Source organism: Phyllostomus hastatus, unplaced genomic scaffold (assembly GCF_019186645.2).
Source record: "Phyllostomus hastatus isolate PE091 unplaced genomic scaffold, TTU_PhHast_1.1 phas_scaffold_114, whole genome shotgun sequence".
Classification (NCBI taxonomy): Eukaryota; Metazoa; Chordata; class Mammalia; order Chiroptera; family Phyllostomidae; genus Phyllostomus; species Phyllostomus hastatus.
The window spans coordinates 10,917,737-10,931,830 of record NW_025334006.1 but is presented as its reverse complement, the minus strand read 5'-3'; the positions used below and the strand labels follow the sequence as shown (position 1 = coordinate 10,931,830).

Below are 14,094 nucleotides of genomic sequence, written 5' to 3'. Positions count from 1 at the left end.
TCATGGAAGCATATATCTATGGAAGAAAGCCTTTTAAATTTTTTTTTCGGTGGAAAAGAAAAAATTCAGTGCAATTTTTTATGAGGAAAAGAATGGCCAGTTACTCTGCTGCAGAGGGGAATAAAAATGTTTTAAAATTTAAAAGATTGCCCAAATAAAACTTGGGGTGTCCTATTTCTAGACATTTTTGGCTTAAAAAAAACTGAATGTTGTTTAACAATATAACATTTTCTTTTCAGCCTTGCTATTATACCACATTTGCTTCAGATTCTCTTCTTTCAAAGAGATAAAACCTTACAGATAAAGTTGAAAGTTCCTGTGTACTCATCCTCAACCCAATTTCTTTCCCACTTTTCTTTCTTCCACTGCCCATCTACATCAGTAACCATTACCTTTCATTCTATATTCCAACACTGTTATTTTTTTGTTGCCCTATGAAGAATGTTGCTTGTGTCTGATTTTAGTTCATATTTAAATGGAATTTTACTATATCATTCTACAACTTGTTTTTCTTAGTGTTTTTCAAATTTGTTCATTTGTTGTGTTGTTCTAACTCAGCTTAACTCTGGTATTCTACTCTGTGTCTGTACCATAAACAGTGTCAACATGAATGCTGTTAGACGCGTCTTGCATATGTGAGACTTTTCTAGGGTATAAATCTACTTGTAAGTAGAATTTCCTAATTATAGGGGTGTAGATCTTAGATTTTCACAAATAATGCAAGAAGCTCCATGTCAAGATACTACAGTAGTTAAATCATTTTATAACCCTATCAGTGGTTAAAGGACACTCCCATTTCGCTTGTTCTTACCTTTAAAAATTTTGTCAATATAATGGATGTCCTGTAGCATCTCAATTTACATTTCCATGATTATAAATGAAATTATACCTTCTTTTATGTAAAGTGTCCAGTTGGAGTTCTTTTGAACAAGTATACCTGTTCATACCTTTTACCAATTCTTCTATTGAATTGTTTCTCTTTTTCTAGTTCTCCCTTTCTCTACTGAGTAAATTGAAGTAATCAGAAGACAACTTCCAGTGACTCACTACTACATCTACCCACCTAAACAGAGTCTGCATCCACACACCTAAATATGAACGATTGGTACTCCTATGTAAAGCCATCTTTCCTTGCCTATTTAAGGACATTGCTTTAGCATTTTTCTTCTATGCACTACTTATCAGTTGTTTGTTCTTTACTGGACCATTGCCTGGTATTGCTCTGATCTAAAATCAAAAACAAAAGCACCTCCTTTTCACCTTGTTTACTTTGCCAGCTGCCACTCAGTCTCTTTGTGCTCCTTTATGGCACTGTTTTCAAAAGCATGGCAAGTACTTGCTTCCTTCAGTTCTTCCCCCATCCCTAATTCCGGTTCTACTTAGGCGTTTGCCCCTGCTGCTCCACCAAAATTATTCTTGTCAAGTTACTGGTGACCCACACTTAGCTTAATCCAACATGCAAATCTTAGTCCTCAGCTCACTTGCCTTACTGCATTTGACACAGGAGCTCATTCCCTCCTTCTGAATTCCACTTCCTTTGCTTGGCTTCTAAGACATGACACTGGTCATTTAGTCCTATTCGGGTCACTGTTGCTTTTTCTAAGTCTCTTTTCTTCTCTTACTCTTTACTTCTGAATATTATCATGCCTCAGGACTCAGGCTGGGTCCTTTTCAGTCTGTTAGCTTTTAACTTACCAACTATGTGCCAACAACCTCCAAATGTGTATCACCAGTTTAGACCCTTCTTCCAAACTCCACACTTGCATAGCCCACTGCCTGCTCAATAACTCCACTTGGAAGTCTGTTACTGCATTTCCTGGTCTCACTCCACTTTCTGTAGTCTACCCTACCCGTGGTCTTCCCCATCTCATTTGGTGACCCCACCTATGTTTCTATTTGCTTAGGAAAAAACACTTGGAGTCATCCTGGACTCCTTCCATTCTCTCACAACTCACCTTCTGGCTACTTTCTGAATATATCCAGATTCTGATGTCTTATTTCTCTTACTGCTGCCTCTTTGATGTAATCTACCATCATTCTCTTCCCAGATAATGTCATAATCTCATAATTGCTCTCCTTTTGCTCAACCGTTTCTTTACTATAGTGCCAGTTCTTAACACAGCAGCCCAAGTAATTCCTTCAAATATAAGTCAGATATCTGTGTCTTTGTGTCCTTCGGCTGTCCCCCTGTATACTCTGCTGTAGTCACAAAGGTGTCTACAAGCCTTGAACTTTGCTGGTCCTTGAACTCACAAGCATGCTCCTAACTCAGGGTTTTTGCATTGGTTGTTCTCTCTGCCTTCCTCCAGATGATTACATCTCATACCTCCTTTGAGTCTTTGCTAAGATGTGATGTGATCAGGGTAGCCTCGCTGAGGTTATTTGATTACAACTGTGGCCCTGCACCCCTGTCCCCTCTCATTCTGCTCTGCCATTTCTTTATCCATTATACTTATCAGCTACTAAGGGTCTGTACTTCAGCCTGTCACTTTGTTCCTGATATGTTTTCAGTACAGTATTTTTTAAATTTTAGTGGAGCCACATATATCAATCTCTTTTTTTATAGTTTGTGTTTATTCAGTCTTGCTTGAGAAATCTTGCAGTATCCCAAGATCATTAGATTATTTGGATACAGTTTTTTGGCAACTGCATGGACCAGATAAAATTAGACCTGAATGAATGAAGGTTGAGAATAAGGCCTCGATTGGAGGTCCCTCCCATCCCCTCCAAATGAGACCTTGTTTCGTCAGTCAGCCAAAAGTGACCTTCCTGTAAAAATGACAAGCTGGTCTTCAGATGCGGAGGGAGACGTGGGCACTGGGCCTCCCTCCCAAACCCTGAGAGCCGTGGAAGACAGCCGTTCGCTCTCGTGTGAGTCACTGTGGGGTCTGCCTGCAGTGTCATTTCTCGGGAAGCTCAGGGATTGCAGCCTATACCGGTTTGTGTATTGTCCACCCACCAGATAAAGCACGTATTCTTTTCTATTTTTATCTTTTAAAAACCTCATGTAAATTAGAATGTAAACTAGACAGTCCTTTTTAGCAGGCAAGATTTAGCTAAGTCCTGTTTTCTCCCAATACATTCCATACCTCAGTCGCCTCTTAAGAGATTTCAAAGGCTTTTATGTACCTGGTAATTTGGAGGAATTGCTTTTATTTTATAGTTTCTTAGGGGTTTCTAATATCTCTCTTGTAAGATGTTTGCAGATGTCAATAAATGCTAGCTCTGAAGGGGTAGAGTAACAAGATCATTCTGTTTCCACTTGTGATATCTTGTTTTCAGCTGGTGGTATTAGTTCTTTTCTAGTTTCAGGAGAGACATAATCGGATTCCACCATTGCCCTTTGTCTTACTGGGACGTTTGTTGGTGTTGTTTGTTTTCTTTCATTCTTTTGAGGGTATTTTGGCTTGGTCCAGTCCTGTGGAGTGTTTTTAAAAAAGGATTCTTGTTCAGACAACCATTTTCAGATATTTAGATATACCTCATCTTATGTTCTGCATTTCAGTGCTTGCTGGAACTGTATGTCTTACCTTTCAGTTGTTTTGGAGTTCAGTCAGATTCTCCATTAGTGTTTCAGAATAAGTAGGGCAAGGTTCAGATACTCAGAATCTGTGGCATATCATAAGGCTATGTAAGGTAGATGTCGATATTTTGTTCATTTTTTAAAATGTTCACTTTAGGCTAGTGTATCACACAGCTACTCTCTGTAAATAGATTGTCTTTTATTGCTTGGTGAATATGAATACATTGGCACTTCTTTATTCCTGAGGGCTGATTCTGATAACCATTGATTTTGTGTTTATTAAAAATCCTGTTCATTGCTGTCACCCACCATCTTCTGTCTAGCAAGCATTCTTACTGTATCATTGAGTTTCATCATAAACTTTATTTTGTGGTTTATCTGTTATACTTAGGTCCTCAGTAGTGACCCACTAATTTCATTTGGTTGCCTGGGTGTTTATAAAAATATCCATCATTCTGTGTAACTGCCCTGTGTTACACAACACTTCCTCTACCCAGGCAACTCTCATCTTGTTATTTCTTAAAAGAAAATCTCAGTGTTATGTTAGTAAAGATTTTCATGTTAGTGTCATACGTTACTTATTAGACAGTGATCATGATACCTGAGAACCTTGATCCAGAGCTTGGCCGTCCCAGTTGTTTTCTGTGTAGAATAAGTGGGTTCCCACACATCATCTGGGAGAAGAAATAGAGACTCGCTTTCATTTCTGAAGGTGCCTTAACTTTCTAGATGGGCATCAGAATGATGCTGCTTCCTTCCTTCTTTTTTCTTCTTCTTCTTCTTCTTTTTTTTAGCCGGAAATAGACAGTTGGATGATGATGAATGTGAAGCTCAAACTCAATCATCTACATTCTGATAAGAGATTTTCTTGGTGGTATCACTGAGTTGAAGTATTTGAATGATGTGTTCTGGACCCTGAGGCTTAGTTAGGGTCTAGGGGGAAACATTTATTTCCATTCCTTTGACCTCAATATTTTCATTAGAATTAGTTTAGGTATAGGCTATTAGAATGAAAAAGAATAATCATTCAGCAGTAGTTGGCTATTGTAGATAACAATTTAAATACTTTTTGAATATAGAATGGGCTGTACAAAGATACTCTTGTTTAGTCAGACGGGTAATAGAGGCAGGCTAGGCAGACTAACCACACAGCCTGAGGGGAAGCAACAGCCTATACTAGGTTAGGAGTTAGTCCTTGTCTCGAGTGCCCCCTGCTGGAGACCTGGCCTGCAACCCAGGCATGTGCCCTGACTGGAAATCCAACTGTGACCCTTTAGTTTGCAGGCCTGTGCTCAATCCACTGAGCTACACCAGCCAGGTCTGATTCTTCCTCTTTATCCCCTCTATTTTGTAGTCAGTTCCTGTAATTCATTTCTTAGAAATCATTCTCATATCTCTTTAGTTCCTACCCATTTTCAGTTCTGTCACCTTCATCTAGATCCTTTTTCATATTCTCAAAGTCTCATTGCTTAGAGCAATAACCTACTGTTGGAGAAGTCTGGGGCCCATGAGATGATGGAGTGTGTGTTTATATTTGTGTGTGTGTTGAAATACTATTTATTTCTCCCTTTCTCTTTTTGTTTGTCCTGTCTTTTTTAACTCCATTGTTCTTCCTAGTTTTTTCTTATTCTGCAAACTCACATGAAGTCCCACCTTGTCAGGGAAACCTTTCCTGATTACTTCTTTCTCCCTGCCTAAATTCTGGTTGTACCTATTCCCCAGTTTACGTCGTACAATTTAACACTTACTCAAAACTGCTTTGTGGTGCTCTTTTATTTCTGTAGGCTTTCTTCTATTACTCTATTAGGTTATAAGAATTTTTAATCCATGATTATAACATATTTACAGAGTTCATTTTATGGGGCTAGTAGTGTTGGTAGGTGCTTAATAAAGGCTTACAGAATAGTAGAATTAGATTTATGGTCTAAAATATTTGAAGGGCCCTAATACTTACTGAACTCTTTCTATATCAGTTTATATAGGTATTTTCCTGTTGGTTGAACATTTAGGTTGTTTCCATGTTGGGTGTAATACAGACATTTCATTGTTCGTTTTTGAGCCTGTCATGTGAAAAAGATACCTTTATTCCCTGTAAAGCATTTTAACCAAATATTAATCATTTACTATGTATGTAGCACTTATTTAATATTTGTGATACTAAGAGGTAGGGAGCCTGTCTCACCGCACTCTAGTACTTTGTGCATTGGCTGTGTTCATTAGTGTCTTGTATACTTTGTTGTTTTTTTCCAGTCCTTCATTCCTGATGTGCTATTTTATTTTGCTTTTAGGATAAGAACAAGAAACTACGTCCCCTGTATGACATTCCCTACATGTTTGAAGCCCGGGAATTTCTTCGAAAGAAGCTTATTGGCAAAAAGGTAAGTGATGACAAACGTATCTGCAAATGGGTGGGAATTATTTTAAGTCGGCCCTTGAGATGGACTCTCAGAGACCAGCAGATGACACTTCTCAACCAAGTCAGGCAGAATTACTCTGATATGTAGAGTGTCGTATGTATCAGGAAGTGGTATCCCTGGGGAGAGGCTTAAAATTGGGGCCCTGACCACAGTGTGATTTCCAAAAGTCTCACAACACGTTCTTTCCCAGGCTCAGTTCCAGTTTCAGTAATTGCATATTGCCTTGACCCCCATCACTTGGCTCTCTTGTTCTTTCCAGCCACCTCCATTAAAAGTTGGTGCTGCAGGATTTGCTGCTGAGAAGTGGTTAGTGTTTTTTTTTTGTGCCTCTCCAGTTTCTGAGGGATAGGCTGGCTCTTGAGGAGAGATCCTCTCCTGGGATAGGAGCATGCCTCTGTGGGGAGGGAGTGCATGCATGGTGTCCTGTGGAGCCCTTTGGGTAGTAAACTGACTTTCTAGTCTTGTACAGCAGCTCAGAAGCCCTAAGAGTGCGTTTCCTTGTGTTCTTACAGCATAATATTCTATGACCAGCTGCAGAATTCGCCATTCTAGTAGTGAGCTTCCTAGCTCCCCCTTATTTTTACTGACTTTCTCACCCTAAGAATGTTGGGCAGTTCTTTGTGTCCTGGATAAACAAAGGAAATGAATGGGATTATTCCTTTGTTAATTTAAGAAACTCTGTTCAGGGAGAGACTGTGACCATCATCATCTTACTTTGATTCATTGGGGGTTCTTGCAGGCAGTGTCACATTTTGGGCCAGTTTTTATTGTATCTTCAGAAAGGTAAGGCCATTTTGCTAAGGTCTGGCCTGAACACATTAAGGTCATTTTAACATTCTTTATGTACATGTAGATGTTTAAACTACTGGTGATGTGACAGCCTTGATAAGGCTCTAGCTTTTGGACTACGGCCAAAATAGTATATAATAACTATATCACCAATTTCATTGTGTACCATAGTCACTAGAATGAAAAATGACAGCAAGAGATTTTGAAATTGGGCATAAGGTGAAATTGCTAATTTTGAGGTAGAGAAAGCAAACTGGATTCCCTAGAATAAGTATTAAATCTCCTCAGGTTCCTTCAGAGCACAGGCTCATTTGTCATCATATAAGCCTTGACAGAATGCTGTGTTCATTCATGAGGTGTAGTGCGAATGATGGCTCTCAGCCTCTTTCGGTTTCTAGGTCTCCTGTTACCTGATCTGAAGTCCAACATCTCTATTTCACCAAGTTGGTATCATATCACTCATTTACTGGCTCATAAGCAATAGCATAGAGACAAATAAGGAATTTCTTCACACGTGTGGGTTTTATTGAAATCTGTCCAAAATCACACCGAAAGGAATGGCAGTGCATATTTGATTCATGAGCAGCCTGTTGTGTGGCGTGCGTTATGGCATCCACGTGGTTTCTTTGAAGGCTGCCCTTTCCTTATTCTCTTTCATCCCTAGAAACATAGATCACAGTTTATTGCAGCAGCTGCTGAATGGTCCTACAAGGTGGCCCAGGGCTCGGCTCTCAAACCATGTGCCAAGCCTTTGTAAAGTCCTCTGTCTCAGGATAAAAGGACTGACCTCAAATGTCAGATATGGTGGCATTTCTTAAGCAATTAGGTTCCTTCTTGGTGTGCAAAGCCTCATTTGCTGGTTCCCTCTGCATTAGAACTGATGGGATTCTATTTGTGCTGAGCCCAAGTTTTGTCCCCCACAGTGACATTGTGTAAATGATGAATACTGTATGCCTGCACAGGGAGTAGGATACAGCTCAGCTCTGCTGGGCTGGAACATTCCTGATGCGAACTGCTTTTCCTGACTCACCACCTGAAACCACTTGCCTGTCCTCTGGGGCCGTCAGTTGCGACAGCAAACACCCATGTGCTCTTGAGTCTGAGAGCAGACAGGGCAGTCGCTGCCTCAGGGTGGGTGGCTAGCACATCACCACACATTTCTGCCAATTCCCTTCAGACCACTGCAGCTGTTCAGCATGGCACATGGTGATTAAGAGGCATCGAGAGGGAGCATGTGCGCCTGTGTGCCTATGTGTCTGTGTGCACGGAAGCTGATTAGGGCAGCCTGTCACAGCTTAAACAAGATAATGGAGATAAAATCATCTTCTCTGTCCAGACTATTATTTGACCATCTCAGACTACAGTATGACAGTTTTGAGTAGTTTCTAGAATGCAGAGAAATAAGATGGAAGGTAAACTGCTAAGGTGCTTCGTTAGGTTCAGTGGCCTCCATTTCAGTTATGGAAATTCACTTTGACTCACTTCCAAGATTTAATTCTGGCTAAGGGCCTTAATTAAAGTAACTATACACCTCCTGAGTCCTGGTTTTATCACTTGTGAACTGGGAATATTATTTGCCTTCCCTCTCTCATGGAGTTGTTATGAAATTCTAGAATGATGCTAACCCTTCTAAATTCCAGGAAGATATGTTGTCCTGTTTTAATAACGCTGCTTTCCCTTTTGTATAGAATCCAGCTTAGCTTTACTTTTTCATTTTTTTTTTCCTTTCTTTTTTCACTGGTTCTGGGGTCGAGAGATGTAAACCAGTGTGTAGCTAATTTGATTGTCATCAACCCATTTTACACATTTGTTGGGTACCTGGTTAGATGTGACACCAGGGTTCCAGCTTCCACAAAATGAGTATCTGCTCATGCTAGAATGTGAATGTGTGTGTTTTCTCTGGTTTGTGGAAGAGTAATGATACGAGTGTGTACTGGAAGGTTTCAGAAGTTGTAGATACTGCTATACTGCCTGGTTAGAATGCCCTCCTTATACCCTGCTTATCACCTGCCATCTGAGCTTTCACTAAAATCTTGACAAAGGAATATATGTGGCCTTCACTGTTTTGCTAATTTCTTCTGGGTTCTTCGTGGCCCTAGAAGAGTGGAGAAATGGAAGTCATGATAATTTCAACATGTCTTTTAGTTCTCCAGAAAAATATCCCAAGTACATAAGATGGTGGGATTGTACCTTCCTAAGAGAACCAGGGCAGTTTCTCTGTGTGTACATACCGTATCTGTTCTTCTTAATGCTTAGACGAGTCAGCCCGTGGAAAGCAAGTTTATGTGCCTACCATTTTTTTGTCAGTGCAATAAGGTACAATGAATTTTTCCCAACTATCTCGGAGCATCTCTAAAGTAGAATCTCAGTATTTCTTATCTGTTTAATACAGCATTTAGAGATGACATAATTAATTGCAGTTATCACCACGGGAACCACTGTGTTCGATGTTGGAACTGGTTTAGACAATTCAAGAGTCAAAATTGGTGGGCAAGGTGGAATTGCATGAACCAGACTGCAGTGAAGCATCTGCCCTGGTAGTAGATGTTCAGCCCAGGCTCTCCTGTCTCCAGCACCCTCTGCCCAGAGATGCGTGTCTATTCCTTAAATGTTTTTGCCACTGTTTCTATTGAGTAAGCAAAATTTGGGAATGAAGCTTATTTGCAAACAGATGACAACGTATAGTTTTCATGAGGTAGGCTCTTTGTTTTTTAAATCCTCACCCAAGGATATGTTTTTATTGATTTTAGAGAAAAAGAAGGGACTGTGTGGGGAGAGGGGGAGGGGAAGAGAGAGAGAGAGGAAGAGAGAGAAAGGGAAACAGAGAAGTGTCTGTGTGAGAGAGAAACAGATCAGCTGCCTACTGTCTACACCCCGACCAGGGATTGAACCCACAACCTGGGTGTGCGTCCTACAACCTTTAGGTATATATGGGACAGTGCTCCAACCAACAGATCTACCCAGCCAGGGCTAGGCTGACTCTTTATTAGGCACTTAAAATTGGGCATTTTCTTGATAAATGCAGGCATTTGGGAAGTTATGGGACGGATAGGATGTTACTTCAAATTCTTATTGCTTTAGATTATTCTCTTTTTGAATCTTCTAAACCTGTCTTTCCTGAGGTTCATATTTCTGGGGGCATGGAGCTCTTTGGGGATGGACGGGAATGATCTCCCTGTATGCCAGGCATAATAAATCCAGCATATCCCAGCTGAACTATCAGATTTTCCAGTGTCCTGTCAGAAGATCTGGTCTTCTCAAGATTCTCGGAGTCACACCACTATCTGTTACTGTCAGAGACATCTTTGACACCCTGTCTTCCCATGCCCTCCTATTCCAGTTTCTCACCACCTCCTGCTGGGTGTGTACATGACTTTCCTCTTTTCATTACACTGCTGCCACCCTGTCTTATACCTCCTCTCAGCTGGACTTCTGTAGTCTTATTGGTTTCCCCACAGCCATTCTTTCTCACTGGTCCATTCTGCACCTACAGCTAAAGGGAGTTTTAAAAATGACAGTTACATCATGCTTCTCCTTTGCCTAAGACTAATGGCTTCCCTTTGTTTCCTGTGGTGAACATGGCTCAGCATCATCTGGTCCTAGCCTGCTTCTCAAAGGTAACCTCCTACCTCCTTTCTTGTCCACCTTCTGGCTGCCTTTCTGGTCTTCATTAAATCTCTGAAATGCATTATGGCCCCTCTCACCTCTGGGCTTTTGCACCTACAGTTTCTTTTGTTTGGGATGTCTTCTTTTCTCTAATTTTCCCTCTTCTGTTTATCTTACGCCTGTACTTGAGATTCATAGTAGTAAATGTTACTTTCTGGGAGAAATGCTCCCTAAATAACCCATCCCCCTGCTCCCTCCCCCACTTCCAACATACTAATCTCTACATAATTTTTTACATCTTAATATATTTAGAAGATTATATGTTAATATTTCACATAATTTCTTGTTAGATTTGTTAGGCAGATTAGGGCTCACATCTGTTTTGCTCACCGCTCCAGGGCCCTGTACATACAGTTTATGGTGCAGAGCAGGTGCTCAGTGAATTTCTACTAAATTAATTAACTTTAGGGGGTAAGGGAGACACTGGGCTGAAGACTGTGGATCCAGAGACTACACAAGGGGAGGTAGAAGTAGAGCCCACTTGATTTGCAGAAGGTTAGCCTTATGTGCAAGAAGTAGGGTGAGATTGTCACTTCATTTCAGGGCTCCCAAGTCAATCTGGAAATGGCTGATATATACAAATGATACTCTCTTTATTTTGGGGTAATGTGCTTAAATGAATTTGGTTGGCAATCCCAACTACTGTTAATGGTTTTGTTTCTTTGGATATAATAATCTGAATGAATGTCTAAGTCAACTCTAGGAGACATGGCTCATTTGTAATTTGGTGAATACCTTTGTGTGATTTTCATGCCATTCCAGTGTGTACTGTGAACTAGACAGATTTCTTGATGCAATTTATATAATGCTCATTCCAGCTTAATGGGGTCAGGGCTGTCATTTGTTGAGCTTCTTAATGTAAACTCTGAACATTTTCCCCTTTAATTTCACCTCCACCCTGCAAGATATATATATCATTCCTATTTTTACAAGAAATAGAAGCTCATAGAAATTAAGTATTTTACCCAGGTGTCTATGCTTTTAATTGGTATGCTAAATTGGAGGCCATCTAGAAAGGCCCGCTTCCCTTTGTGTGTGTTGAATCCTATGCAGATAGCCTGGGTCATGGTTCTTTTTGGAATAATGTCAGTTTTTGTATAGAACACACAACTCCATGCTTACAAGAAGTTCCTTCTCTTCAGTTGCATTGTCTTAGTGTACAGATATCAGCAAGTGGGAATGGCACCATAGATCAGCCTTCTGAATGCTTTTAGCCTTCTAGACATTATCTCATTAGTCTTTGAGATGTCCCTGTGAAGTGACATTTCATCAAATTGTTCTTCAGAGAAAGCAGTGTCAGATTACATGTTCTCGTGGTTACACAAATAATGTGAGGTCATAGATGACATTGCTAAGCCAATGTTGAAGCCGGATTCCCCCTTCTCTTCAGTCTGTTGGCACAGATGAGACTTCTGGGAGAATGAGATGGGTAGGCTGCTTTTTTTATCTTGGCCTAGAGCTGGGAGAGATTGAAGCGCAATCTCAGTGCTCCTCCCCCTGTGCAAGGGTGGCTTTCTGAAGGCACCAGAGGTAACATTCCTTACCAGGAGGACCATTTCTCACTCAGCTCCAGAGAGCTCTTCAAGGTCATGGAGCTTTCTTGAGGAGGACTCCTTCACTCTTTTTCTGTTTTAACAGGGCTGTTAACAGGGCTGTGCTTTTTCCAGAAAACATTTGTGACGCTTTCTTTTGCAGTGTGTTACTTAATCAGCTGTGTTAAGTGCAAAGTTTGGCAGTTGGGAATTCTTGTTCTTAATTACCTCTGATGTATTTTAGTTTGGTTTTTATAAACATTTCCTTTGTCATCTCCACATTTTTCACTCCATATTAATTTGATTCCTTCACACTATGGAAAAGTTCTTTACATTAATGATCTAAACAGGCCCTAAGGTTGTGAATGTACTGTGATTTAAATCGACAGGTTTATACGAGGTTGCTTGTCCTTGCCTTCTTAGTGCCAGCTGTTACCATCAAAGTGGCTGTAAATTTTTTGAATAAATGGCTGAAGATACTCACCAAATCGAGAAATGTTTTGAAGGACTTGTAATTTCTGACCATGCCTTTTTCTAGCAAGGTTTCTCCCACTTAGACGTGACAGGAATGTGTCAGTATGCCTGGAGACCAAGGGCCATTGTAGATACCTTTTACCCTTTGGGTTTGGGAATGATCCTTGACTCCTTAGCCCCCTTGTCTGTTGAATAATGAAAAGAAATGACTGTAGAATTGCAAGTTTCTGGAAATTGTTGTTCTCAGCAAGGTAGCTTTCTACCTGCTGCCACCTAAATGATCTCTTTGAGATCTTGTCTTTTTTAATCTGCAGATTGTGAGAAGTACCTCTGCGTATTCAGGACTACCAGGATATTGGGCTGAGCACAGAGCTCTTGGGTGAAGTGTGGTGTTGGTATGGTGTGTATTGTAATATCCTCTTTAGAAAGCATGTCTAAGTTAAATGAAGAAGCTAGAGCATTCAGCTGCATTCCTGGAAATTTTTTCTGTATGCTCACCTGTGGGAAATGATTTACCATGTTAGCTACCAGAATTCTCAAGGTCCTAATATCATGGTAATCCTCTCATATTACTTTGCTTATTAACAAATTTCTTCCCTAGACTCTGGATTTGCTCGTAGTTTTTTAGTGAACGTTCTTGCATACACTGCACATGTTACCTGGTTAGTGGTCAGTTTATCTTAAGCCACCCAATCTTGATCTTTTCAGCAGGGGTTCTGAAATGTTGTCTTTGGGGCTGGAACTTTCCATGCTTACTCTCTGCAAACTGGGATTTTATTTTAGGGGGAGCTTTGTGCTGAATCAGCTCAGCTATGTTTGTGGGTAGGGAGAGGACAGGCTTTTTTCCCCACTTTAAAAATAACCCGTATGTGCCAAAAATCCTATAAAGTGTGCTGAGTTGCAAATCTTCCAACTTCCTATACCTCCTGGTTTACAGAGAATAGATTCTTTTCGGCTTGGGCTCAATAATGCTGTAGAATACTTTATCTTGTAGAAGAGTAAACGAGACTGTGTACAGATGTGCTCAGTTGGGAAGGAAACTTTGCTCTCGTCTTACATCATCTTCTTCTACTAGTTCTGTCTCCTAATAAGGATGTAAGCAGGGCTGGTGTGTATAACTTTTCTAATAAGAAAATACACATTATCCAGAAGTAGTGAGTCTAATTTTTAAGTACCAGCTTCTCAGGGTTTCTTTCTGTGCCATCTCTGTTTTTATGTTTAGAATTAAGCTAATAACCTCCAGTTGCTTGAGTACTTCTTTCCCCAGGGAATGAATAATTTGCATATGTACAAGAAGGTAGTATGCATAAGTGTCTGTTGGTTCTAAGGTGAAAGTTCTGTCAACTCTTTTCTGCTGGGTGACAAAAGTGCTATTTTAGGGCCCCATCTTCATAATTGGGGTCATGGAGTTGTAAGCTCAGAATATATGAGCTTCTTTGTTTTAATGTGTTTAAAATCTCAGTGCAGCTTTTTGTTCTTATTTGAATCAAGTTCTTTTATTATTACCCAGAGTCTCCTTCCTGATTTTACTTTGCCGGTTATCTATCTGTGACAAATGTTTAGGTATTTCTATAATGCTGCAGTTCTGTCCCAAGAGGATTGCTGGCTGGGACAGTCTTTGCTACTGCTTTCCTGACGACAGACATAGAGGGCTGCTTAGTGTTCCCTCAGAATTTGTGTCCTTTTGGAACTT

General features: G+C 40.4%; 1 protein-coding gene across 1 annotated transcript in view; it reads left to right on the top strand.

Moving 5' to 3' along the window:
- SND1 (staphylococcal nuclease and tudor domain containing 1) overlaps positions 1-14,094 on the top strand; it is a 416,128-nt gene that overhangs the window by 143,772 nt on the left and 258,262 nt on the right. Inside the window, exon 11 of the mRNA XM_045855549.1 lies at positions 5,812-5,901. Within this exon, the coding sequence (XP_045711505.1) occupies positions 5,812-5,901 (90 nt within the window). The remainder of the gene's footprint in view (positions 1-5,811; positions 5,902-14,094) is intronic.